Genomic DNA, 26,786 nt, shown 5'->3' with positions numbered 1-26,786 from the left:
TTCCTCTTTCCCGTCCTATTTTCTGAACTTGGTTGTATTTCCGTTATGTTCAAGTAATGGAAAGGGGATTCGCCAGGTTAAAAAAACAAGCACTCCTTCAGGAGCCTCGCAATGATCAGCGCCACTTGGCGCGCTCTCAGCCATTCTCCACGTGTCGCGCTCTGGATGCCTCCTCTGAATTTTATTTTATTTATTTTTCCGCACACGTTTTTGGCTTTTAAATGGTTTTTTCGATGTTTTGGTTTTCCCCCGCTCTTCCTTAGTTTTTTGATAAAAAATCGATTTTTTGCGCAAAAAAACGCGTTTTTTTTTCTTTCTTTCGCGAAAGTCATGGTTTTTTCCGCGAGAGGCGCGGTTGCGCTTTAGCGAGAGTCACGACCGTGCATTTCGGAAACGAAAAAAACGTGTTTTCTGTTTTTTTCTTTCGCGAGAGTCACGGCCGTGCCTCTCGGAAAGGGAAAAACAAAACGCGTTTTCAGTTTTTCTTTCTTTGCAAGAGTCACGGTTTTGCTTCCACGAGAGGCACGGTTGTGCTTTCGCGAGAGTCACAGGCGTGCCTCTCAGAAAGGGAAAAAATTATGCGTTTTCAGTTTTTTTTCTTTCGCGAGAGTCACGGTTTTGCTTCTGCGAGGGGCACGGTTGTGCTTTTTGCGAGAGTCACGGTCGTGCCTCTCGGAATCGGAAAAAACGCGTTTTATTTTTTTTCCTTCCACGAGAGTCACGATTTTGCTTCCACGAGAGGCACGGGTGTGATTTCGCGAGAGGCATGGGCGTGCCTCTTTCGGAAAGGAAAAAATCGTGCTCTCGGTTCAGTTTTTTCGCCTGGTTTTTTCGTCCGTTTTTTCGTGAAAAAAAAGTTTGTCAAAACCTATCAACATGGGATCTAATTTTGAAGATCTCAACGCGAGGAATCCAATGATGAAAACAGTTCAAGATTTGGACGCACGGTTTAAAAGATAAAACATTTTAAATAAACGAATCTACGAAAAAAGAGAAAACTCCCAGGTTGCGACGAGTAGCATGCTGCATGTGCGCCACTTGTCACGACCTGGGAAAATGGAGTGTTCTTTGTAACGAGTATCTCTACTCCTAATTAGACCTGGCCATCCTTCGGGCCGGGCCGGGCTTCGGGCCGGGCCTGACCAAGCCCGAGGTAGAAAACTCAGGCCCGAGCCCGGCCCGAGCCCGGCCCATCACAGCAAAAAACACGTCGGGCCTCGGGCCGGGCCTCTTCAGTAAATGGCATAAACAGCGGGCCCAGGCCCGGTCCGACCTAGTCTTCGGACTCAAAACCTAGGCCCAGGCCCGGCCCGGGAGCAGCGTCGGGCCGGGCTTTTTCGGGCTGGGTCGGGCCAGGCTGTTCGGGCCGGGCGGCCCATGGCCAGGACAACTCCTAATGGAGCAGCTGATAGTCTCCGCCGGTCAATTTTCGTCCCATCACTTTCGTCCGGTTTTTTTGTAGGTTAACCTTCATAGATTTTTTTTCGCACCACCCCTCCCGCAAAAACCAGTACAACGCCCCCACCTCTCGATCCCGATGCGACCTCTCTCTTTCCCCCATCTCCCGTGCCGTCGTCGCCCTCATCTCCCGCTCCGCTGCCGCCCCTGCTGCTCCGCCGGCCCGACCTCTTCATCGGGCGCGGCTGCAGGAGCATCTCCACCTCTCCACTCCCTCACGCAACAGCACTCCAACCCCCACCCCCACGCTCGGCTGCCGCTAGGGTTTCTTACCCTCGCTGCCCCGCCGCGATAGCTTGAGAGTGCAGCCGGCGGCGGCGGCGAAGGCGGCTCCTCAGAGCGGGGACGCGTCTCCCGTCGAAATCCAAGTCCGTTCGCGCGAGCTTCTCCTCCCCTCGATCCGATCTTCACCTTCGCTCATGGTGGCCGTCAGCTGCCCTCCCGCCGGCGGCCAGCTTGACCCACATGGCCCACCTCCTCCCCATCGCGGCACTCTGCGCGGCACTTGTTGGCCACCGTTGGGCTTGCTTGCGGCGCACAGATAGGGTCGCGCGCGACAGCTACATCATCGTTGGATCTGCCCTTTCGTCCGACAGCGACCCCAACCCCAGCGCCCTCCTCCACCGCCTGCTTCCCCCACTCCCGCTTGACTCCACGGGCCGGTGGCGATGCTCTGCCCGGAGATCCGTGGATCTGCGTCTGCCAGCCGCATTTGGCCCTCCGTCCACTGTGCTCTGCCGGCCCTGGCTCGCGCCGGGGTGGCCCTTGGCTCGTCACCAGGCTCCTGTGTGGCTTGCTCTCGCACGCCTAGATGCACCATCGTCGGGTTCCCTGTTGCCCCTCTGATATGATAAATGCATCCACCCCTCGCATCCATTGGCTTGGGTACCTGATGGATTTGGTCTGGTCCGCCTACAAAGATGTTGGTTCCATTGTTTGCACATGTATCCTGATGCCGGTTTCTCGCCGTGGCTGTCAAGTACCGCCTCGTGAAGGAGTGGAGAAGACAACGTGCTCTGGTTCTCCTCCAGGTCAGCCGACAACTTGTCGATTTGTTGCTCTTCCCTTACAAGGCATGACATCCCCTTCCTGTGTGCTCATGCAAACATACAGTTCTTGATGTTGAAAGTAGTCTAGGATTTGGCTATTTCTCTTCGGAAATTGATTATATTAGTTCAATTACGTAAATATCTTCCTTGACAAGGTTAGATTAATTTCCCCACTCTGTGATTTGGATTGATTTCTTGAATTTAGCCAAATACCTTTGCTTGTGCTCCTAATTTTCCATCACTCTTTTTGTCACAGCATGGTCAAAACAATGGTGCCTTCACCCTTGCTCGTGCCTCAACCCACATGGTCATCTTTGAGACGTGGTATTCAGTCACATGACAGAGTTCTCTTTGTAAGTGATTAGATGATTTGGAACTCGCTCACTTGATGCATGTTCTGGAAGCTGCATCCACCACTGATTCTTGATGTCACTCGTGTGGGACTCTGTCATTTACTGATTTGAGTATATGTTGTGGGTTGATGTGTTGCAGATCCTTGAGGTCAGGTGCGGCAACTAGCGACATGTGCTGGAGCTTCTGGCGGTGGCATCACCTGCATCAACCTCTCCCTGGTCGCCTTCGAGAGTGTGTGCGGCTGACCATCAAGCTTGTTATGACGCACTTTGAATTTCTGAGCAAGTCGTAGCCTTTTCAGATTCATCAACACAGGTTACATCAGTAGTCAATATGGTTCAGATGCATAATAGTACGTACTTCATTTCCTTTTTGTTGTGTACGGTGTCCTACAACATGGATCATATATATATATATATATATATATATCGGTTATCTTTCAGGTTCAGTTTGCTGTGGTGAATTCTTCTTGAATTTGTTGCAGCAAACTTGTGGTCATGTATGGTTTTTAGTTTTGTAAGCATGCATAGTTTAGAAGTTAGAAGCCTCGTTCATGTATTGTTCTAAACTGAAAGTTTAAGTGGCTTTTCCACCCATGGTATTGTGGTGGTCATAATAGCACACCTCACAATTATAGATGGCCAGATCTACAAGCCCTGAGAGGTGTGTTTTTTAGCCCCCTCTGTTTCTCCTGGGCATCAATCTATGCACAACAAGCTCTTCAGTGCTTGATGGCAAATAAAGGTTGCATCTTAGATAGTTGCTTGATTTGAATGAGCCATTTTGCTGTCAGCTAAACTGTTAAAAGTCAGATGTAAGATTATGTTTCTTGGCACATGAGTTATTTTTCAGTCAACGCGTGGCGAGTCCACTTCGAACTGATATATGCACTTTTTATTTGAAACTGAACCACCATGGTTTAATTTTATTTTCATTTGGACAAGTTACCCCGAGTATCATCAGTTCATGATGACTGGTTTGGTGTGGTGAATTGATCCTGGTGTTGCTTTAAGAGTTTTTTATGACACTGTCTTGTAAGGGAGTAAGGTCTGGTATCTATATGGCTATTATTTTATCTCTTACAGATTGCCATATATGACATGCTAATTGTTTTTAGCTCTTGATATAGTTAAACTTTTTTTTCCGAAACGAAGGCAAAAGATTTGCCTCATCCATTATATGGGAGGAGAATAGAGTTAAACTTTGGATGCACCAGTGCCTGATGCATATGTTTGTTTACTTGGTTTGAACTCTGAATGATATGTTGTTATCCTGATTGCATGCCTGATGAGTTGGTTCTGCTGGTATTTTGAGGAGGCAAGCTGTGGTTTTACTCCTGGCCCTGAGAAGGGTGAACTAGGCCATAGCGAGGGCGCCTTCAGGAACATCGAGTCAGGGTGCCTCACTTTCTATTTCAATCTGCGAGGTAATGAAGGCAAAAAAAAGTTTCTACTCGCCCTGTTCTTGCAACTAAACAGAGAAAAACTGTGTGGTTACTGAAGCATTATGGTTTGTAGTTACCGAAGCATTGCATTTGTTGAGAAAGTGTTCCTTATACCATGTAAGTAGGGACAATTACTATTTAACTAGGTACAATTAATATTTAACAAGCCACAATTGATCAAGCAGTCAATGCTTAAATATGCCCGTACTCTGTCGTATCCAGGATGGAGCTTTGCTAGCTTTTGAGTTGGATTCTCTTTCGACTACACCTAAATATGACAAACCAACAGTAAATGAGCTCATTTTAAAAAACTGCAGTTTAAAGGAAATTATTACAATATTCTTGCTAGACCTTCTCATTACACTCTTTCACTTTTTTGGCCTAATACTATCCTGTATAGACCTAATAACAGAAGACATGGGAAATGCTTTTGTAACATAATGTTTTTTTGTTAGATGCTCTGTTTATTTAGTGTCGTTGATCCAAAAACTTGAAAGTATAGAAATGTAACTGCATGGGACTATAGAACCAAGTATTTCTCGATTTGGTGATGCTTTATTCAGAGTTCTTGTGCATCAGATTGGAGTGTTACCACAAACCTGTTATTTATTTCACTTCATGTGAGTTAATGCCAAGGCCTTTTTTGTGTCCCCTCTAATCATTGCATTTGTATCTTGATCATTGTATTAACGAAAAGCAAAATATTTCTCATGTTTTGCTCAGTGTGTCTACTTCTCTTCTTTATTATATTAACTATTTTTGGATGATATTTCACAAGAATGACATTGTTAGATTTAGATTCGTTAGGTTTCAATGCATTTGAATATGACAGTTATATGCCTATGCCTCTATGCAAGTTTTACCCAATGGTACATCAGTGTTTCACTATGAACGACTTCACTGATTGTTAGGAATATTTCTTATTTCACACTGAAGTGTTTATCAGTATGTTGGAAGAACATCATAGCCAATCAGAGAATGCAGGTGCTAGATGTGCTATAATTACTCATATGTTGGCTGGCAGACGTATGAGCTTTGATGAACCTAGCTTCAGGAAAGTTGTTCTATGCATTCCAATCCAAAAATAACTTCAGAAAACTGTTTTTCATTTCTGAACATTATTCCGCTATCGTGGATATTTCCACTCTGTTTCATGTGTGATTAACATTTTTAGTTTGCTATTTCATTACTATCTCCACATAGACAGGTAGACTGGTAGATAGTCACTCAGAGTGTTTGATCCTCCTAATCACATCATATCCGTCTCTACCTGCGGCTTTGGACAAAAACGTCCATGCTCAATATAGCTGGTTCCCCCAAGTTCAGCAGTGACCGTATGATACACCAGTACGCAAAAGATATATGGGATATCATCCCCGTCATCATGCTCTGAATAATTTAAGCAGTTTACAGAAACCTTGAGTCTGTGAGGCGCAATCAGTCACAGATTTGCCTCGACTCCTCATTGGGAAGGTGTTGCTGCCCCAGCTTTGTGTAGGAACATGCAAGTTCTGACATGGACCTGAGAGCTGAGAGCATGTAGTTTCGTCACTCACTCGCTGATGGTTATACTAAATCAAACCAATTTGTGTCAAGCATCTCTATGAACAGGGAACATTTTTTTGGTAGAAATTCCAGATGAACTTGATAAGAGAGCAACATCAGGATTTTATGTTTGGAACTATTGAAATTATTTTGCCTTCTCTACTGATGGCACAAAGAACATGAAGAATACGAGATATAATAGATAGAGCAATGAATCTTAGCACCAAAAGATTACAGAGGACAGTTATCCCACATTTTGGCATGGTGATGTTACCGGACGGTGTTCTTCCATGCTAACTATAATGCACCCACATTTTGTAGCGACAGAGCTAGGACATACTATAAATCTATGATAGATGCAGAAACATGTTCTTCTATAAGCATGTGCTTGTAACATGGGCATACTAATAATTCCATCATGCTCCCTTCTCTCTCGCTCTTCTTTTGAAATCCCATTATATAAATAATAACATGAAAAGAATGGGCGTTTTCCAGAGCTTGGCCTAATTTAATATGTTCTTATGGTACTACAAAAATGTTAATATGTTACTACAATGTATTTTCCAGAAATCTCATTGTTCATTTACTGAATAATACTAATTGCTATCATTTTATTTTTCAGAATACCTCTAATTATTTTTAATGTGATATGTTTCATTGCAGGGTGATACGTATGAAGGAAAAGAGCCAGAGCAGCGCTTGGATAAAAGTCAGTGCTGGAATTTGTTTGGCATATGCGGAAATCTTGGTAAAGGTAAGTTCAGTCTTTCACTCGCTCACCATGTTTTTTTGGTCTGCATTATTTTTTTCTAATCTACATTTCAGGAGTGGCTATAGTCAATGCTTTCATGTACATGATTGGTATGAACTTCTCATCATAGCTTGGACATATCTCTTTTCACACGCGATCTTATTTACTTGAAAAATAAGTTATATACTCTGGGTAATAATTTGACGGTAGGCCATTTCAATAATTCTATTTGTTTCAGGCATTGGTAGATTGTGTTACAACTGAAGAGTTTCTTGTGCTAATACTTGCAGATCTCGACACACCCTGAACAATGAGCACATGTTACCAGCCACATTCCACACATGATGTGTTCTTTTCAAAACAAAGATACCCTGATACATGACAAAGTTGTAGCGTTAATCTCAAAATTATGCTTCTGTAGTATGTAGTGTAGTATACACTATAAACCTAAGAGTGGGTAGCTTTAGCTTGCTTCTGTATTATGCTTCTCATTGATAACCTAGCCCATGCTTGATTATAATACACATTATTCCTGTTGAAAGCTATATTAAATCCTAAATTTTGACTCCTCTGATAATGAAGTGAAGGTGCAGAACCGCATCTTCCATTGACTCAAAAAAACGTTCAAATATTATGATTTTTATAATGTTCTGAATGTATTTTTCTCAGGATAAGGACGCACACGGCGGTGAGGTTAGTAGGGGCGTAACAAACGAGAAGGAAGGGCGTGGCAATGGCCATTCATGTGTCAGACGAAAATTGTACACCCACATGTGTGACGAGGCTGGACTTGACATATGCATCAACGAGCATGGTGATGAGGTGAGAGTTGGAAGCGTGGATGTACTTGACAAGGAGCAAGTAGATGCGAGCAAGCATGGTGGGCAATGTCGACGATGTTCACGCGAATGAGAAGACCAAAGAGGAAGGTGATGCATGCCTGTGCATATTTGTGGCGGAATGGACAGTTTGTGGGTAATTAGCCAGTGTCTTTGGACAGGTTGTCGACAGATAAAAGTTCTATAGTTTGGCTTGAGGAGTAACATAGACAGGCATGCTGGTGCTATAAGGCTATATCTCTCTTCGTGGACAAGAGCATACAATGCTCAAGTTTCATGGAAGTTTTTAAATTCCATTATGAGGCTCAATCTGAAATAAAATGGTGTCTTGCTTTACCAAACTCTTGATGCGTCCGTGTTTCAACTTGTTATGTTGTCCTTACCCTAACTTTTTCATTCTTAGTTGTAAGATACTACATATATCTAATGATCCTCTGAGAAAGTAATGATCCTATGGGAAAGGAACCCACAAATTATGTGGTTAGTGCTTGTAGGGTAATGTGGATTTAAGACAACAACATATCACTTCTTCCTGGTTAAAATGGAACATACGGACAACATTCCCAATAAGTAGTGTTATTTAGAAACCAAATTTGTTTGTTTGCTTAAGTGAATCTATTTAATGTGGTGTGGTCAGAGCTGGTTGCACCATTGATAGTGGTGATAAGTTTGGATAAGAGAGGGGGAGATAGTGGATAGAGGAGGAACAACAGGAAAAGAGATTTAACGGGTAAACAAATAATGACACCGTCTCATGTGCATCAGAATTATCTCTACTATTAAAGAGGAGTTGGTAGTCTGATATCCATGGTTTGATTTTACCTCATCATTCCTGCTTGTTCAAACATGTTTGATGTACTTACACATTAACAAGAGTGTATGAAACCCTTTACAAAGAAATTTGTATCCAGTCTCCTATAGTAATAAATATACTGCATGCTGGCGGAGTTGAGAATTGTTGTTAAAATTTTGTAAGTGGTAGCAGTACAATGGTTTGCAACATTTTCATTGTGCCTTTAAATGACCTATAACATTCATGCCTAATTATTTGGTTTTGGTCCTCTGCTTTTTTACTCTTTACTTACTGATGAAGATAGCATATGTTCCTGCTTTTAAATGTAGTTATCTGTGCTTGCTTTTAAATGTAGTTATCTGTGCCTCCAGTTGGTAGAGATTAAAGTATTTTAGACCTTAAGCATTCTAAATCCTATATCCTTTGCTATTATTTATGAGCTAGATAGAAGGGAAAGCAGAGGGAGCACAATGCCAAGCAAATGTGGCGGGAAAGGTAGGGGATAGCGTCGCTCAAGCGGGGAAGGGCAGGGAGACGGCCCGTGCATAGGGGCGGCACTTCTACTACACTACTGTTGATATACGTGTCGTTGCTGCTACACTACTGTTAATGTTCATGCCGCTGCTACTGATACATAAAGAAGGGAGTGTGTGTGAGAGAGATCCCAATGGGAGAGAGATGTTTGACAAAAAAAAGTGTGTGTGAGAGAGAGATGAGATTCTTTACTCTATGGTATTGTCGCTGCCACTATTCGAGGGAGTTCGGACTATCCACATGGATGAATTTTAGGAAGCCTACCGGGCGCCCCGTTTGATATCTGTGTTTGATTTATTTATATGCATTGTAGCGGGTGAAAAGGTACACATTATTAACATGTTCGTATTTGGCCAGATAAAAGAATACGAAAAAAAATATAGACCCATCAAAATATCGTCACATCATACATCATGTTAATACTTATCTACATCAACTTATGGTTAGTCTTGTCTCGTTATCCATGCATATAATTATGGATTGTTTTTATTTAATTCATATGTATAATGATTTATTAATATTTATATCTAATTATGACTCCGACTTGTATGATATTTACAACAGTTATTCCTTCCGATTAACATTCTGGGCTACCATTGGATAATAGCAGTCGCCAATGCGAAAAACGTGAGATTCAAGTATTTGACTCACTTGGTTCTTGGGTCAAACACAATGACCTTGCTACTACGGTAACCATCTATTGTTTTTTCTTATCTTAACATATGTTTTGTTTGATCTTAATCCCTAATATTTTTCATATATAAAATAGTTACTAGAGCATAGTCCGGAGTTTAACAAAGATCATAAGTGGCCCGATCTCAATGTTACAAAATGGACGGTCGTAGAGCAGTTTTATGAGGTAATACAAACTGATGGGTAAGCACTTGTTACAACGGTTTGGTTATTTGGTTCGTCTGGGTGATATTCTAAAGCATTATTTTATAATATTATAGCGTATCATGTGGACTGTTTATGCTAAATTATATGGAATATTGGACATCAGATGCACTATCAGACCAGTTCATCCAGGTATTTTATTTTTATACATTATCTCATTATTTTATCTCAAAATATTATATCAATATATATATATATATATATTTTTTGTAGGAAGATATGAAACACTTTCGACGAAAATTAGTTGTCTAGCTGAATAAGCTAAAAGGAGGTCCCATGTACCATCAACCGGACGATGAAGAAACTTTAGCTAATGATGATCTCGAGATCCTCGAGAATCCATCTGACGTAGTCAAAGACAAACGTCTTACCCCAATTACTATCATACCCACGGACTAACATGAATTACTTGCCGGCCTCTGCAACTACATCATGTCGATCGATGATGTCGGGTGTTTGGAGTAAGTTTCATGTATCAATATTTAATGTGCGCATGTACATTATTATTCTTCTTACCATCCAATTTTTAGGAAGTAATGGGTCCGGAGCTCGACACCCCATCCAATGGGCTTAAGTCTTAAGAAACTTCAGTGCATACTTAACATGGAGCAGCCTATAGACAATGATTGCTTCAACACCGTCGTGTGTATACTGGCATATGACGAGAGAGTATTGTTCAAAGACCCTCCTATACACTATATGGATCTAAGATTTTGTGTAAGTTATCGCAACTCTTCATTGCATGTAGCATTAGTATCAACATGTTGAAAGAATATTTCTTTTTTTACTTAGTCCATGATGCTACAGTCAACACGAGGTCAGAAGTTTTGCGAGAAGAAAACTATCCAGACGTTGGCACCATTATTTGATAGTTGGCCTGGGATAGACAACGACATCTCATCGTGTAACATAATAAGTAAAGTATTTTGTCTATTGTTATCATCGTTTATTGTTTTTTTTGCGGGGGATCATGGTTTATTATTGTTTCTAACAGCTCCACTTGTAGATTTATCTTCCCTATGCATCTATCGGCCGATACATCTTATACGTCATCGACAAAGAGGCACGTCGTCTATATATTATGGAGCCTATTCAAACATCACAATCGTTAGAGGAAGGCATGCACTGAAATTTAGAAGTTTTGCAAGGGATTTCAAAGAAGCACATGAAATAAAGCGGCCTGGTTGGAATTCCGATTTATCTAAATGACAACATTTATTTTCGTTTGGTATTTCAATGAGAATAGACGGGTAATGAATTCATAATAAAAACATTTATTTTTGTTATCACTATATTCTTTATATTATTAATTTAAAAAATTGCAGGAATGTGTCTGGCTATTTCGTTTTTCATTTTATGCTCCGGTGGAACGGTAAAGAATTGGTCAAGCCGGTTTGCGGGGTGAGTATTGTCTGTTACATGTTTTAGGACCTTCAGCGTAAAAATTTTATACTAACTACATATATTGTTTGTGCAGGATGGATATGAGTTGAGGAAACAATTTTTATTATACTTACTAAAACATCGTGCGAATGAAGCTAAAGACAACTTTTCTGATATTGTGAAAGAATTTTTTAAGCACATCATCTAGATATTGATAATTTTGTAATAGATGTTATGGTCGAACATCGCTCAGTTTGTTACATGGACAAGTCGTTAATCTTTCTTTTTGTTATCAATTTATATTGCAAAAATGGACTTCAATTATTCAATAATTGTGTTTGGGTTATATTTGTTTGTACGTGTGAAATTGAACATGTAATTCTTGTAAACTATTTCAAGAGCCCGTGGCAACGCACGGGCACTCTACTAGTACTCCTTAATTAGTGATTTCGCAACCTTGGAGATGTCCTTATGCTTGGTTTTTTTTGAGGGTTTAGCCAAACTTTATTCATCAAAAGCCACATGGAGTGGGATACGGTTCGGATCATGGGGTTGGCCAAACCACACATGGCGCCCCTGACCGAGATTAAGTACATATTTGGCTAAACTATGTGCTTCAAAATTGATAGCAGCACTTTCGTAAATGAAAGAACAAGTAAAAGTTGAAGCTTGAAGCTTTATCTCCTTGATAATAGCCCTGTAGTCTCCCATAGCTCCCCCATTGATGTCGCCGATGGCTTGTTTAGAATCAGAGGAAATGACAAATTGATGGACGTTCAGGTCCGAAGCAAGAGCGAGAGCCTCTCTACATGCGATGACCTCCAAAGTAGCAGGGTCGTGGAGACCGTGAATTGACAGGGCTGAGCTCCCCAAGTAGTTCCCGTCGCTATCCCGGCAGACTGCTACTGCCACTCCTCTTTGACCCGGTCGCACCCCGGCATCGACGTGTATCTTGCAGTGGCCATGTGGTGGAGCTTTTGGCCTTCTTGCTGTAGTAGTGCGAGCTGCTGGGTTGGCCCGAACCTCTCTTCCTCCTTCTTCCCGAATCATCTCCAGCTCCTGAATAAATCGGACCACAAAAGAGTGTATAGCATGGGGGCTTTGGAAAATACCCTCATGGATGGCCTTTCTCCTAGCCGCCCAGATTGCCCATAGCGTGACCGCAAGTTTTACGAACAGCGGATGAGATAATGACTGCATGTGTGTGAATAACCATTGTTTCGCATTGGGTTCAGAGGTGGCTGCTATTTGCTGTCCGAGTTCTTCATCAACTAGTGCCCACGTACACCTTGACATGGTGCAATCGACTAGAGAGTGCTTCCATGAATCTGGCGCCCCGCATATTCCGCATGCACTGGAGTCCGACATGTGCCTGTGTGCTCTTACATCATTTGTGGGTATTGAGTGCTGTGATAAACGCCAAAGGAACATTCTGACTTTTCCAGGGACCGCCGTCTTCCACAGCAACTTCCACTCCTTCTCCTCTTTGGCCGAGTTAGACGGGCCGGCATACCCCTCGAGCCAGGCTTCCCTTCTCTGCCGGATTGCCACGAGCATGTTATATGCTGAACGAAATGTAAAGTTTCCTTTCTTGTCAAAAAACCAGCTCCAGAAATCGGGGATGTTTCTTGTGCATATGGGGATTTGTAGTATGATCTTCGCATCCATAGGCATGAAGAACTCATTAACTTTTTGTGTGTTCCACTTGGCTGACGTTGAGTCAATCAACTCCGAAACAAGGGGGGGCGGATTCTGTGATATACATCCATAGGGGCGCATCATCTCGCCCCGTGGCAGCCATTGATCTTCCCAGATCCTCGTGTCACCTCCATTGCCAATCCTCTTAATCAAACCCAGTTTGAGCGTATCTCTTCCTTCTATCATTGCCCTCCAAATTTGACTCGGGTGGTTTCCTAGGACCGCTTCAAGTATTGTTGTGTTTGGGTAGTAGATGCACTTTAGAATTCTGGCACTAAGCGATTCCGGGTTTTGTAGTAGTCGCTAGGCTTGCCTAGCAAGCATAGCCATGTTAAAAAGCTCAAAGTCTTTAAAGCAGAGACCCCCCATGCTCTTTGGTTGCGTCATTGTTTTCCAAGACACCCAATGTGGTTTCCGTTGTCCCTGTTTGGAACCCCACCAAAACTTCCTGATAAGCATGTTGAGGTGTTCACAAAGGCCCCTCGGAAGCTTAAAGCATGACATAGAATATACAGGAACAGCCTGGGCAACCGCTTTCACCAACACCTCCTTACCGGCCGCTGACATGGTATTTTCAATCCAACCCTGAATTTTACTCCATAATCGATCCTTCAAAATATTTGAACGACCCGTTCTTTGAAGAACCAATATCAGATGGCATACCCAAGTATTTTTCATTGAGAGTCTCATTTGGAACGTGTAGCAACGTTTTGATCTCCTGTCTTGTCCCATCGGGAACTCCCTTACTGAAAAAATAGATGATTTGGAGTAATTTATCCTCTGACCTGTAGCTTGACAATAGATGTCCAAGACGAGGTTCACCTCGGTTGCTCCCATACCATTTGCCTTGAAAAACAGCAGGCTGTCATCAGCAAATAAAAGATGGTTCACCGAAGGCGTCGAGGGTGCCACTTGTAAACCTTGCAAATTGGATGACTCACTTCTAGATTTTAGGAGGCACGAAAGGCCCTCTGCTGCCAACAAAAACAAGTATGGAGAGATCGGGTCCCCTTGTCTTATACCTCTGGTAGGGTTGAATTCCTCTAGTCTCTTGCCATTGAACATTACTGAAAATTTCACCGAAGAGACAAGACTCATGACTATTTGTACCCATCTGTCCGTAAAGCCTAGCTTGAGCATTATAGCTTGCAGGTAGGACCATTCAACCCTGTCATAGGCCTTCATCATGTCTAGCTTCAGAGCACATGATTGATGTTTCTTCGCCTTATTCCTCTTCATGAAATGCAAACACTCATAAGCCGTGATGATATTATCCGTTATTAATCTCCCTGGCACAAAAGCAGACTGCTCTTCTGATATTATATCAGGTAACACTACCTTCAGGCGGTTAGATATTACCTTCGAAGCAATTTTATATAAAACATTGCATAAGCTAATAGGGCGGAATTGGGTCAGCATAGTTGGATTCTTTACCTTCGGAATCAGAACCAATATGGTCTCATTGATGCATTCAGCCGACTCCTTCCCCTCCACTATTTTAAGGACCACTTGTGTCACTTCATCGCCACATACCTCCCAGTGCCGCTGGAAGAAATGCGCTGGAAAACCATCCGGGCCAGGTGCTTTTGTCGGGAACATTTGGAACAGTGTCGTTTTGACCTCTGCCTGTGTGTATGGTGCATTTAACATGTCGTTCATCTCCGGAGTGACCTTGCATGGAACTGTATCGAGCACCTGCTGCATGTTTTGGACACCTTCAGACGTATGGAGATCTTTATAAAAAGTGTTTGTCAGGGCTTCCATCTGGATGGTATCTTCTGTCATCTCTCCATCTGGGCGTAACAGAGCTTTAATCTGGTTTTTACGTCTCTTCCGGCTGGCTCGTAAATGAAAAAAGTAAGTGTTCTTGTCTCCGTGTACTAGCCAGTCCAGTCTAGCTCTCTGACGCCATAATATCTCCTCGCGGTGGTATAACTCTACCAGTCTATCCATCACTTTAACCTCTGCATGCGATGGCCCAGATCGCCCTTGGATCTCGCGCAAAACTTGCAGCTGCTTTTTTAAACAGTTGATCTCCTGGCGGATGTTCCCAAAGTGGCTGCGTTCCCAATCTCCCAGATCGCCAGAGAGGTTCTGCAGTTTTGTATTCAGTGCTTCCACTGTGTCTCCTTGGCTTCTAGCCCACCTAGCACTCACTGCATTATTGAGCGTGGGGTCTCGCTCCCAGCATTGCTCATATCTAAATATCCGCGGGGCCCTCCTGCATGCATGCACGTCTTGCAACCGGAGCAAAATCGGTACGTGATCTGATGTAGCCGCCTGCTTGTGTTCTACTTCGGCTGTGGGGAAGGCCAAGAGCCATTCTGAAGTAGCGACCCCTCTATCTAGTCTCACTCTGGTGTATGTGCCTCCGGCTACTTTCTTTTCGAATGTCCAGTTGGAGCCTGACTAGCCAATATCTGACAGACCACATGTGTCAAGTGTGTCCCGGAATGCATCCATCTGAGCTTGACTTCTCTGACCGACTCCATCGTGCTCATGCGCGTGGAGGACTTCGTTAAAGTCGCCAATGGCCACCCATGGTAGGTTGCTGACCCCCACTATGCCACGAAGCATGTTCCAAGTCTTGTAACGCTCATTCACCTGGGCCTCTCCATAGACAAAGGTGGCCCTGAACTGTGTTTCGGCGAGGTCTTTGATCGTAACATCAATGTGATATTCCGAATAACCGATAACTTCAACTTTTATTTCATCTTTCCAAAATATTCCTTATGCTTGGTGAGTAAAAAAGAAACCGAACACACACTTTGTTGGGCCCAAGCCCTCAACCAAACCCAAGGCCTCGTGCTGCGAAACCGGTTATGCACGTCGCCGTCTTCTCTCAATCAAAAAGAAAAAAAGAGGTACCCTAAAAAAAGAGAAAAAAATGGTTATGCACGGCGCCGGAGCGTGCGATTGCGCCCCACTGGCAAGCGGGTCCCGAAGTCAGCGATGTGCGGCATAGCCCTCGTCCTATCCGGCGACTGCCTAGTCGTCGCCCCCTCCACCGCCGCCGCCGCCGAAGCCGCTGCATCCGGAACACCGTTCTCCGACGAGGTACTGTCACTAGTATCCGTTAAAACCTACCAAAGCAGAGTTAAATCCCTCCCCGTTGTGGTTTCCCAGACCCTAAACCCTAATCGAGCCAAGCTGTACATGTGAGTGCAGGGGAAGGGCGTGTCCGTGGGTGAGCTCAAGGAGGCCCTGCGGCGGCGAGGCCCGGACAGCCTTGGATGCCATAGGTTCCACCTTTGCGCGGACGGCACCATCGTAGGTGCTACAGGTGGTGGTTCCCTCACTGATGTTTTGTAATGCTTTGGAGTTTTGGTCGCTTTGACCATCTCTTATGACGACTGTTGTGTGTTGCAGATGGCGTAGATTGTGACGGTGGAGATAAGGTTGGTGGTGGTGTTGGTGCCACGGAGTTGTGCTTCATTGGCGCGACACTGCAGCTCAGGGGAGCTGAGCCGGTTTCGCAGCCACTGGTGGCGCAATCAGGAAGTGTTCTAGTGTATAATGGTAATGCTTTTATAAACTAAAAAGACAGTATTGTTTTCCTTTTTCTTTTCCTTACAAATCGATGTCTTCTGATATGTTTCATATATGCTGTTGTATACTGGGACATACACATTTTTGGTAGTGCTTATAACAAGTTCCACCATATTCAGTTACATATTTAGTTGATTATGTTTCTTAAATGGTTTGTTGATCAGATTTACATTCAACAGCAACCGTAATCCCTTTTGCATGATTCACATATATCTGACTTCAGTACACAGGAAATGCTTCTGATGGTTCAGTTAAAATCACACATCGATGTATCAATGGCATATTATTGTTGCTTTCCTTTAATCCAAGTATCTAAGGACCTGAGTTATTACGTTACATGAAAATTCACACTGCTCTTATTATTTTCATTATAAGGTGAGATATATGGAGGAATTAACATTGCCAATGATCAGAATGATACACAATCGCTCTTGTCTTCACTGGAATCTTGCTGTTGCTGTGACCTCCATGTTGCTGATAGAGATGAAGCATACCCTTGCCGTGAGAGCGTAGGGAAATCAGTTCCACGGATCCTCTCCACTATTAAAGGACCATGGGCTTTGATATATTGGCAGGCAGGTAATTGTGATGTTTGGCTTGTTTTCATTTCATTGTAGACTCTGTTTCCTAACATCAATGTCGCATTGAACTTCCAGACAGACTCAAAAACATTGTGGTTTGGCCGGGATGCATTTGGGAGAAGAAGCCTGTTGGTACATTGGCCCACTCCTGATGATTCACGCTTTATATTATCATCAGTATCACCCCCTTCGTTTTCAAGGAATAACTCTGGTAAGATAAGCGTGAGTTGATGTATCTATCTTAGTATCTTATCAATGGTTTGTTCATCATCTTTTTCAAAAGGTGAAAACATTCCTGAACTGAAAATAAACTGTGATGTTTCTGAATTTGTACATGCTTTCAATGTTGTAACTCATATCTAATTGTGCATGTCCATTCTCATATATACTCTTCTTCACTCTTGCAGCAACAAAAGTAAGTGGTTTGGAGGCAGGAGCAGACCCTGATTTTTCTGACCACACCAAAGTTTGCTACTGGGAAGAGCTTCCTTGTGGGATATACAGCATTCACCTGAAAGACCTTGATAATAATGCCGCATGTACGAAGGAAGGATGTGTAGTTAGAAAACATGATTGGACGGATTCTTCGTTGCATACTTTAATACGATGGGAGAGAAAATCGACAGTTCCTACTGTGGATGGGTTGATTTCGGCTATGGGTTCGGTTGACAAAGGGAACCATCACTTGTCGTCGTGTTTCAGAAACTCTAGAGAAGCTGAAGACAGTACAAGTAATGGGTTTGAGAAAAGAGATCTCCCATCAGATATTTGCTTATCTCCAGGTATACAGTCAGGTGCATCAGATGTTTGCTAAAAATTACCCGAGATATTTTAACTTTACGAAGTTACTAATGGTGAGACTTTTCTATCATGTTTCAGCACATAGAGTATTAATTGCACTAAGGGAATCTGTAATGCTGCGAACCAATGTGAACATACTGTATCAGGTGAGTAACCAACATATTCGTAATATTGCCTTCTTTTTTTACAACTCCACCAGTGTTTTGAGACCTTCATTGAAATGGTTCTATCTTCTTTCTTGGAAGGAAAATGCTGCTACCTTTTTCATGTTGCATTTTCTGTTACTAGTCTATCAGGCCAACTTTACAGAGTCCTTGTTGTGGACAGGGTGATCTGAATAAACTCGAGGAAGCGGAGTTGGCCCCGATAGCAATCCTTTTCTCTGGTGGCCTGGACTCCATGATACTTCCAGCATTATTAGACCAGTGCCTTGATTCCAAATGTATGTTCAAGTGTGTTCCTACTACATTTTATTCATCACTATCTTCTTTTTAACATAATAGCATGGAAGTTAGCTGCTACATAGTACACCACAAACTTTGGTTTTTGAGGAAAGCTAACTAAGATTTTGCGCAGGGACAATTGATTTGCTGAATGTCAGTTTTGATGGGCAGCTAGCTCCAGATAGAGTTTCTTCACTGGCAGGACTGAAGGAGCTTCAGAGAATCTCCCCTCTGCGGAGGTGATTTGACGTGAACTTTCCATATTCTTTGCCTTGATGGCTTGTATCTGGTGCTGAACATAGATGATTTTGTATTGTTGCTGGTTTGCACATATCAAAAGACAGACAGTACTTTCATCATGTTTCTGTGCAAAATGAATTCTGGACTCAAATTCTGGCACTTGTGCTATAGCCTAATGAATTCCTCATACATGATGAACCTTATGTTGTTTACTTTGCAAGCCTTCTATCCATCAGATGATCAATATGCTCTAATGTGCATAATCTGTCATCTGCGTCTTGCATTATTTTACAGTTGTGCTTTCTTAGTTCCTCGTTCATGCCCATCATTCACTGTAAATGTTCTGTTGCTTTAATTGGAGTGATTGATACTGTATCCTTGTGATGCATCGTTCACTTATCGATTAACTTTTTTTGTCCTGCATTTTTATTTTACCATGCTAGCATATTATGCTCATGCATTGGTCTGGCCATGTAAAAAGAAATTTGTATCAGAGTGTCAGACTAATACTAAATGAAGTGTTCACTATGATATTCATTTCACTGTCTTATTTGCAGATGGCGTCTTGTTGAGATTGACAGTAATTTGGCCAACTTGAAAGAGGAAAGTGAACACGTGATGTCACTGATATACCCTTCAAATACATATATGGTGTGTATCTTCTTATATCCTACTAATGCTTCATTAGGTTAGTTTCCTTGGTTTACAAGGCTGAAGGCCAAACAACATATGAACGATCGAGTCATCCATGCAGTGTCACTTGATTTAATTCATCTTGGATTTGGATTTTGGAATGGTGCTGTAAACTTCGAATCATGCATCTTTTTTTTCTTTGCATATGACAATACCAAACGTCAAGACTCGAGACCATCTTTTCTTTTGGGATCACATTTGGTATATAATAAAAGATAAGAGTTTAGTCTGGTCTAATTGACTATACCTGTTTGTTAATACTCCCTCCGGTCCTCAATAGTCTGCGTATAAATTTTTTCAATTTTTCCCTTAATAGTCTGCGTACTAAGCCACCGCAGCTAGTCTTTCCATCCATGCCACTGCCCTTTCCATCCCATCCCTTAATTAGCACCTGTCAGTAACCAATTGGCATGCAGAGCATGCATGCAGGGGCCTGCGCTATGAGGAGTCAAAGGAGGACAGCCAATCAAAGCGTCTGCAGTTATTTTTCAGCAGGGTATCCGTATACACAGATCACACTGTTGTGGGGGTAAAATTGTCCAGTTTTTTGCATGGCTGCCTCTCCTTGGTATCCGGGCTTTGTGTTATGCGCAAGGTAAAAAGGACCGGAGGGAGTAATTGGGAGATGGAGTTTAGAGGAGGAAGTTTAAGGTAGGATTTGAAATGGGTGTTTGCTTTTAGTCCTGGTACCCTGTTTTGCAATAGACGAGAAACTCTTGAGGAATTTGATTTGTAGTTTTAAGACATCCCAATTTATGATGAAACACTAAGATTTATTAAACATTCTTTGAGCAACGATGCACATTTGGACCGTTAAACTTCCAGTACTCATCTCACTTACATCCGCATGCCCATCAACTCCCGACCCCCTGAATTCCCCATCCCTTCTAACCAAGTTTTTATTTACTTATAAAAATACCTGGTTATTATGTGCGTTTGTTATGGTGGTTGTGTCTTCCTAGTGGTTCTGTGGGAGATTATGTGTAAGAGGCTGCAGTAAGATCAGTGGTGGACTGATGGGAGTAGAAATCTGAACACCCTTTGGCATCCTTGAGACCACAGTTCACCATAGTTCCGTCATATGACACAATCGTCTTCATGTGTGTGCACCACGTACTGGACAATAGAAGATAATATTTAGCACTGCAGCTCTATTCATTCACACATATCTGTTTAATTTGAAAATATGATGGACTGTTGGTAAATCTTTACTATGCTCTTTTGCTCCTGTTAGATTTATTTGAGTTAAAATGCTGGATCTTTTGCACAGGATTTGAACATTGGTGTAGCCCTATGGTTAGCTGCTAGCGGGGATGGTTGGGTGAATGGGCAAGATGGTGATCGCTACAAACACAAGTCAACATCTAGAGTCCTTTTAGTCGGTTCTGGAGCTGATGAGCAGTGTGCTGGTTATGGTAGACATCGTACTAAATATAGAGTTGGAGGGTATGTATGCATTGATTTAGTGCACTGCATTGCTAAATAATGTGACTGTCGTTTGAGATATTTTTGCAGATATTGCAAAAACAAATTAAATTCATTTTTTGTACCCCTATTTAGATGGGTTTCACTGGACGAGGAAATGAGACTAGATGTGCAAAGAATTTGGAAAAGAAACATGGGAAGAGATGATAGGTGCATTTCTGACCATGGCAAGGAGGTAATCTTCGTCATGCTTTTTTAGTTCAGCTTTGGCTATAGGCTTTTAGTGGCTGATGTGTACCCATGTGCCCATGACAGGCTCGTTTTCCATTTCTTGATGAGAGTGTGATCAGAACATTGTTGGAAATCCCACTATGGGATATCGCTAAACTTGATGAGCCCGTGGGGAAGGGTGATAAGAAGATTCTGAGAGAGGTTTGCATTCCGTTTTTCTTAACTCTACCTATATTTAAGTTGTTACAGACTATGTTCTGATCTCCATCCCCTTTTGCTGATTCAATAATGTGACACTGTTGCAGGTTGCAAAGCTGCTGGGTCTACAAGAAGCTGCTTTTTTGCCAAAGCGAGCAATCCAGGTACATAATTTATAACCATTTGTTTCCTTCAGTAGAATAGTTGTAGTGTTGTGTGTTGATAAGTTACACTATTTGGATTGTACTCCCTCCGATCCATAATACTTGTCGCTCAAACGGATGTATCTAGACGTATTTCAATTCTAGATACATCCGGATGAGCGACAAGTAATATGGACCGTAGGGAGTTGTAGACAACAATATGTGTCCTCACTTACAATCCATCTGATGCTTTGTGCAGTTTGGTTCAAGAATAGCAAGGGAATCAAACCGCAAGAACTTTGGCAGCAACCGAGCCGCGAACCTGGCATCGGCAGGCAGCGTGGAGGTCCACAAGCGTAACCACTGACGGGGCAAACAGACCTAAATCGACATGCCAGATGCTGCATTGCCACATGTTCCCAGCGGCACAGATGCCGGTGATCGGTCCGGTTCTTCTGTTCAGTTCATCCTGTTATGGGTTGTAGTCATGTTGGCATGAAGCATGCCAATGCTTTATCACTGGCTGTTCAGCCATGAAAATTTTGTTCTTTCTCATACCGTCTTATTCATTGCAACCATGGATAACAGAACAGAGGAATCTAGTTTTTATTTTCCAGTTTATGTCTGTACTATTTTTATTTTTTTGAGGCAAATGTCTGTACTATTTTAGTGTTGTCCTTTGGCATATTTCACTTGTAACTGGGCCAGTTGGGCCGCCTTCCTCTGCGGAGGCCCGAGCAACAGAACCCCGTCGTGGAGAACACGGCGTCCACGCTGGAAAGAATCCACGAGGCGAAACCAACCGTCCATCGCCACGTGTCCCCGCCGAGCTCCGCGCACCCGGCTCGCGCACACGGGATTTCCACACGCCCTCCTCTATAAAGTCAAGCGGACGCGTTCTTCCCTTCTCCCCAAGGCCTTCGTCTCCACCTCCCCTCGCTTCCCCGCCCGCGTGCTCGGATCAGAGAGAGCCCCACCCAAACCCCCCGCGCGTGCTCCCCTCCCCAAACCCTAAATCCCCAACGGTCTCCTGCTTCCAAACCCACCCCGCTCCCGATTTCCCGCCCAATCCCCGCCCCCAGCCACCGCGTCGTCTCGCGCCGACCGAATTCGAATCCCGCCGGGGGCGCGAGCTCGAGGCGGGCGGTCGGGCGCGCAATTCCGGCGCGCGGCTGCGTCTAGCTCGCCCCGGCTCGCCCTGGATGGTGGCGCGGACGGCGTGGCCCGAGCAGAGATCTAACCCTAGCTCCGGATCTGGGACCGCCACGCCCGCCAGGTGCTCGACGGTATGACCGGTCGGGAGCGGCGGGAGGACAAGAGGGAGCAGTATGAGTGACCGCGCGGGCACCAGCGGCAGCGGCAGCGGCAGCGGGGACGAGTTCGGGAGGGCGGTGGCGCGGGCGGCGGTGGCGCAGGCGCTCGAGGCCGCGGGCTTCGACTGCACGCACCGCTCGGCCGTGGACGCGCTCGTCGACGTCCTCCTCCGCTACCTCACGCACCTCGGGAGGGCCGCGGCCTTCCACGCCAACCTCGCCGGCCGCGCGCTCGCCAACGAGTACGACATCATCCAGTCCCTCGAGGAAATCGGCACCGACTTTGATGGCTTCGCCGGGGCCGGCACCTCAGGCCGCTGCCTCGTTGGCTCAGGCGTCGTCAAGGACCTCATGGCGTTCGTCGACTCCAAGGACGAGGTGCCATTCACGCGTCCATTGCCCAAGTTCCCTATACCCCGCGCTCCGCAGCCCACGCCCAGCTTTGCTGTGGCTGAGAGGGAGACTGGGATGAGGCATGTTCCTGAGTGGCTACCGGCCTTCCCGGACCCACACACCTACGTCAGGACAGAGGTGTGGAGTGAGCAGGCGGCCAAGGACAGGGTGGACATGGTCGAACAGGTGCGGCAGCGGAGGAAGGCCGAGAAGTCGCTGCTCAGTTTGCAGCAACGATTGGCCCTTGCGGGCGCTGATGGGTTTCGGCCAGCGGTTTCTGAGGATAGTGCAGCCAAAGGGAAGGAGATACAACCGGCTGGGAGCAAGAGAAATCCTTTTCTTGAGCCTGCTTTGCCGCATGGAGACAAGGAGGTGTCAGAGGTTGATATCCCTTCTGAGCGGAAGAAACTTTCTGTCCTTGATGCATTTGCACCAGCAATTCAGGGTGCAAATGCTATGGAGCTTGATTCTGGGACAGGTTGGGACCAGAATCAGAACCAAAAGAGCATTGTTCCAAAGGTGAGGGCACCAGTGCACCTGAAGATTGGAGTAAACAAGAAGCCCCTGGCAGTGGCCCTCAATTCAAATTCCATGGATCTGAGGGAGGACCCGTCGTTTTTGAAGGAGGAACAAAAGGATGACCGGAAGCGGAGGGCTGGGATGATATTGAGGGCATCAATGGATAACCCACAGGAACTGCCCCAGATTTAATATGGTTGGTGGAAGAAGTGCAGTGCCCAGAATGGAGTTGCATTATGGCGAGCTGGAGTGTGGGAGAAGGGATCTATGATCATTTCAGTTTGACGGTGGATCTCCAATTTGTGGACTCTTGAGGTATGTTGAAATGTTTCACTTGTGATAATTGCTGCTGGCTATCAGTTCCTTACTTGCTTGGGAGTTTCATTTAAACTGAACATAATCAAATGAGATTGAGCCCACACCAGTTTGTTCTAGGCAATGCAGCGCACGTCTGTTGTGGTTACCTGAAAGTCAGACAAGGATACCCAACTGTAGTAAATAATCTTATGTAGACTTTGCACTACATGTCGTATGGTAGAAACTTTAGATTGGGAGTTTTATGTGTTGATATGCGTCACAGCCTGCTTTTAAACTAAGGGCGCCTGGATTATTGTGCCCTAATGTTTGTCAGCGATGAGAAGAAATTTTGAGCAATAGCCAGGGTTTAGGGGGTTTCCGATGGTAGTAAGCATAGTCATGATTACTCTCTGTTGTTGGGTTTCTGATGACAGTAAGCATAATCCTGATTACTCTCTGTTGTGGGTTAAGACCAAAACAGGTACAGTAGTATTTTGACCAACTTCTTAGAAATTAGAAATGTGCTAGTACTTGATTATTAAGAGAGAGAACATTCTATGTTGGCTGCATCAGCGACACTGCATGAAAGTTGTGTGAGTTTAAGTGGGAAAAGGCACTAGGCATGCGTCTTGAGTGCAATTATGCGCACATTAAACGCCTGTCTAGGCATGCTTTGTTCTTTTATCAATGGCACAGTAAACACACGAAGAGAGTTGGCCTATACCTATATGAAGATTAGTGACTAAGTTCCTACTTTTCTTATCTCTGTATGATTCCTTACCTAAAGGATCAAACTCATGGTTATGCAACTCAAATGACAGTATCCTGGAGAGATTGAGGGAGGGAGGTACTATTGACAGCAGAATTTCTCCTTTATGTTGCTTGTTACATGTGTTCTGTTTGAGTTTGATTTTTGTAGCATTTGGCGCAGCGGTGAAGCTGTTCCTTGTTACCATCAGGTCACAGGTTGAGTCCTGGAAACAGTCTCTTGCAGAAATGCAGGGAAAGGCTGCATACAAAAGACAAAAAGTGGTCGGACCCTTCCCCGCACCCTGCGCAAGCGGGAGTTACGTGCACTGGGCTGCCCTTTTTAATTTTTAATTTTTGTAGCATGCTAGATTATGTTACAAATTAATACTCCCTCCATAAAGAAATATAAGAACATTTAGGTCACTACTTTAGTTATCTAAACGCTCTTATATTTCTTTACAGAGGGAGTACAATCTAAAATAAAATAGAACTTTCAATAACTTTTTGGTAGCATCAGAAGATTTGGTGGCGCTAGAAACCAATAGGTCAGTTCTATCCTTAGGTAGTTAGGCACCCCTGTAGGCCTTGTACGTTCTGCATGTAGCAGAGTAAGCTGTTTGTGCTCGAGTGTTGATGCTGCTTTTACTAATAACTCGTCAGGCTAGCATGTCCTTTTTATCCCACGAGTGTTAGTTCAGCAGTATAATTTGTGGGATGTCCTTGCATATATAATCATATATTGCCATACATTTCTGCTTTGGTTTGGCTCTATGAAAAAGTTACGACTTCCTATTGAAAATTATGGAGTGGACAGAAATTAACTGGGAGCTGGCTTTGGCATCCTTTTCAGAATTCAGTAAGCAGTTATAGTAGCTGGCACAGTATTTAACACTTGTGTGTGCAAGTGACTGAAAAATAACAAGCAAAATAGTTGAGAACCATTCTGAAATATGATGTCATCTTTGTTTGGTGATTTGTGCAGGCCAGGTATCCTACGATGCAACCTTCGGCCTACTGGCAAGCTTGAACCTTTGTAACCTCCACCCAGTCTCTCCTGTCAGCATCAGCATTGGGATCCCCAGAGATTATTAGGTTTGTAGTTCCTGCTCGTTCCGACATATCACTGGAATGAAGCAAGCCTTTTTCGTAGGGAGCTGATTTTGGAGACCATCCAAAGGCATGATGCTCCTCCTTTGTAGCTAGGAAGACAGAGAGGAGATGTTTGTACAAAAACTGACTTGATTTTTCTGACCAACGCTCCTCTCAACACAGAGGAAGGGATTTACGTGTTGATTTGGTTGGCTTATCCAGCTGCATCCGTGTAATGGTGATCACCCATTCGTTGTATTGCTTTCTGTGATTGGAGCGTGTTGATTAGTGCTCCCCTGCTGAGGCTGTGACGGCATTGTACTATACATCATTCTTTTGGCCTGTTTCATTCAACTCTGTATCTGATCCGAGCTGGGCACCCCTTGATTCATATATGTTGATTCCATCTCTGTCACTCCTATCTGCTCTCGTTTAGTAGATGGTTTATGTATGTGCTGGTAATCTGGATGGTTTGTATGTGCTGGTAATCTGGATGGTTTGTATGTGCTGGTAATCTGGACTTGATATTTCTGTGATATTTGCTGCTGATTAGCAGTTCTTTATGGGTTTTCTTCCGAAGGAAATTAAATCTACGCGGGATTTGCTGCTTGTATGGGCAGCTCGTTGCCCATTCAGTATCTGTCAGCTGGTATGTGAATCTATTTTGTCGAAAGACTCCGAGCTTAGTTCAGTTCTCCACATGATATGATCCCGTGACAACATTTCACTCTTAATGTGTCATTCTATTTCCCAAGCTCAAATGCTCCTACCATGAATAGTAAAATCCACAAAGATGGCAAACAATTCATTTTTATTTTTATGGTAACAAACATTCCTTTGCTTTCTACCTATGTGCAATTTTTTGTGATGTAATGGCATTCATAGCAGTCTAGCAAAAAAGAACAAAATTGGTACACTAAAATGTTTTCAGAAACAATTTTTTGGAGCATCCATTATGTTATTGTTGCACATAGCGTTATAAATGATTAAACTTTGCACGCAGATGAAACATGTTAATCACACAAAAGTTAAAAAATAATTGATATTTTTTTCTTAATTTACTGTTCATTCGGGTGCATGTGAGAAAGTCGAGCATACTGAGTTGAAAGTGAGCAAACGTACAATGGGCCGCAAATCTGTTTAGGCAGTGTGGGTCATAGCAGACGTACCAATGGGCCACAAGTCCATTTAGCAGGGGATGACCTGCTAATATTTATAGGCGTTCTTTTCAGAAACGGAGGGGTACCAAGTTTTTTTTTTTTGAGACAAGGAGGGGTACTAAGTTACCCGATGTCGAAAGGTTGTTGAGTTCTTTCGGCAAGGCGATGATAAATCATTGTGTGCGTGATGTAAATGAGTGTGCTCATACTATGCTC

General features: G+C 43.7%; 3 protein-coding genes across 5 annotated transcripts; all 3 read left to right on the top strand.

The window, feature by feature from the left end:
- Nucleotides 1–1,509: 1,509 nt before the first annotated feature.
- LOC123102509 (uncharacterized) lies at nt 1,510–7,929 on the top strand. Of its 2 annotated transcripts, XM_044523892.1 has the most exons (6): nt 1,510–2,489; nt 2,764–2,860; nt 3,000–4,287; nt 5,290–5,359; nt 6,514–6,604; nt 7,271–7,929. In XM_044523892.1, exons 3-6 carry the CDS (start codon nt 4,149–4,151, stop codon nt 7,511–7,513), a joined length of 543 nt encoding a protein of 180 aa, XP_044379827.1. In that variant the 5' UTR covers nt 1,510–2,489; nt 2,764–2,860; nt 3,000–4,148; the 3' UTR covers nt 7,514–7,929. The 2 variants fall into 2 exon arrangements, 1 of the variants encoding a protein (XP_044379827.1); XR_006448989.1 differs by lacking the exon at nt 5,290–5,359.
- Nucleotides 7,930–15,562: 7,633 nt separating this feature from the next.
- LOC123102506 (asparagine synthetase domain-containing protein 1) lies at nt 15,563–21,668 on the top strand. Of its 2 annotated transcripts, none has more exons than XM_044523889.1 (15): nt 15,563–15,802; nt 15,914–16,028; nt 16,115–16,264; nt 16,670–16,869; nt 16,951–17,086; nt 17,283–17,657; nt 17,755–17,822; nt 18,004–18,118; nt 18,253–18,358; nt 18,917–19,010; nt 20,323–20,498; nt 20,613–20,712; nt 20,793–20,909; nt 21,014–21,070; nt 21,309–21,668. In XM_044523889.1, the coding sequence occupies exons 1-15, from the start codon at nt 15,698–15,700 to the stop codon at nt 21,414–21,416; spliced, it is 2,022 nt and encodes a 673-aa protein (XP_044379824.1). In that variant the 5' UTR covers nt 15,563–15,697; the 3' UTR covers nt 21,417–21,668. The 2 variants fall into 2 exon arrangements, with proteins under 2 accessions (XP_044379824.1, XP_044379825.1); XM_044523890.1 differs by having other exon boundaries at nt 16,670–16,873; nt 16,955–17,086.
- A 299-nt stretch (nt 21,669–21,967) lies between these two features.
- Nucleotides 21,968–25,816, top strand: LOC123102508 (transcription initiation factor TFIID subunit 8). Its single transcript, XM_044523891.1, has 2 exons — nt 21,968–23,589; nt 25,304–25,816. Exon 1 carries the CDS (start codon nt 22,378–22,380, stop codon nt 23,464–23,466), a length of 1,089 nt encoding a protein of 362 aa, XP_044379826.1. The 5' UTR covers nt 21,968–22,377; the 3' UTR covers nt 23,467–23,589; nt 25,304–25,816.
- Nucleotides 25,817–26,786: the final 970 nt, after the last annotated feature.

This window comes from Triticum aestivum, chromosome 5A (genome assembly GCF_018294505.1).
Source record: "Triticum aestivum cultivar Chinese Spring chromosome 5A, IWGSC CS RefSeq v2.1, whole genome shotgun sequence".
Taxonomy (NCBI): Eukaryota; Viridiplantae; Streptophyta; class Magnoliopsida; order Poales; family Poaceae; genus Triticum; species Triticum aestivum.
This window is presented reverse-complemented; position numbering and strand designations above follow the sequence as displayed.

Excerpts from the sequence above, each read along its gene's own strand:
- LOC123102509 (XM_044523892.1), top strand. The coding sequence starts at position 4,149 with ATGAGTTGGTTCTGCTGGTATTTTGAGGAGGCAAGCTGTGGTTTTACT. Across the intron at positions 4,288-5,289 it reads TTTCTATTTCAATCTGCGAG|GTGCTAGATGTGCTATAATT; the intron begins GTAATGAAGGCA and ends CAGAGAATGCAG. Across the intron at positions 6,605-7,270 it reads ATGCGGAAATCTTGGTAAAG|GATAAGGACGCACACGGCGG; the intron begins GTAAGTTCAGTC and ends TATTTTTCTCAG.
- LOC123102506 (XM_044523889.1), top strand. The coding sequence starts at position 15,698 with ATGTGCGGCATAGCCCTCGTCCTATCCGGCGACTGCCTAGTCGTCGCC. Across the intron at positions 17,658-17,754 it reads AGATATTTGCTTATCTCCAG|CACATAGAGTATTAATTGCA; the intron begins GTATACAGTCAG and ends ATCATGTTTCAG. Across the intron at positions 18,119-18,252 it reads CCAGTGCCTTGATTCCAAAT|GGACAATTGATTTGCTGAAT; the intron begins GTATGTTCAAGT and ends GATTTTGCGCAG.
- LOC123102508 (XM_044523891.1), top strand. The coding sequence starts at position 22,378 with ATGAGTGACCGCGCGGGCACCAGCGGCAGCGGCAGCGGCAGCGGGGAC.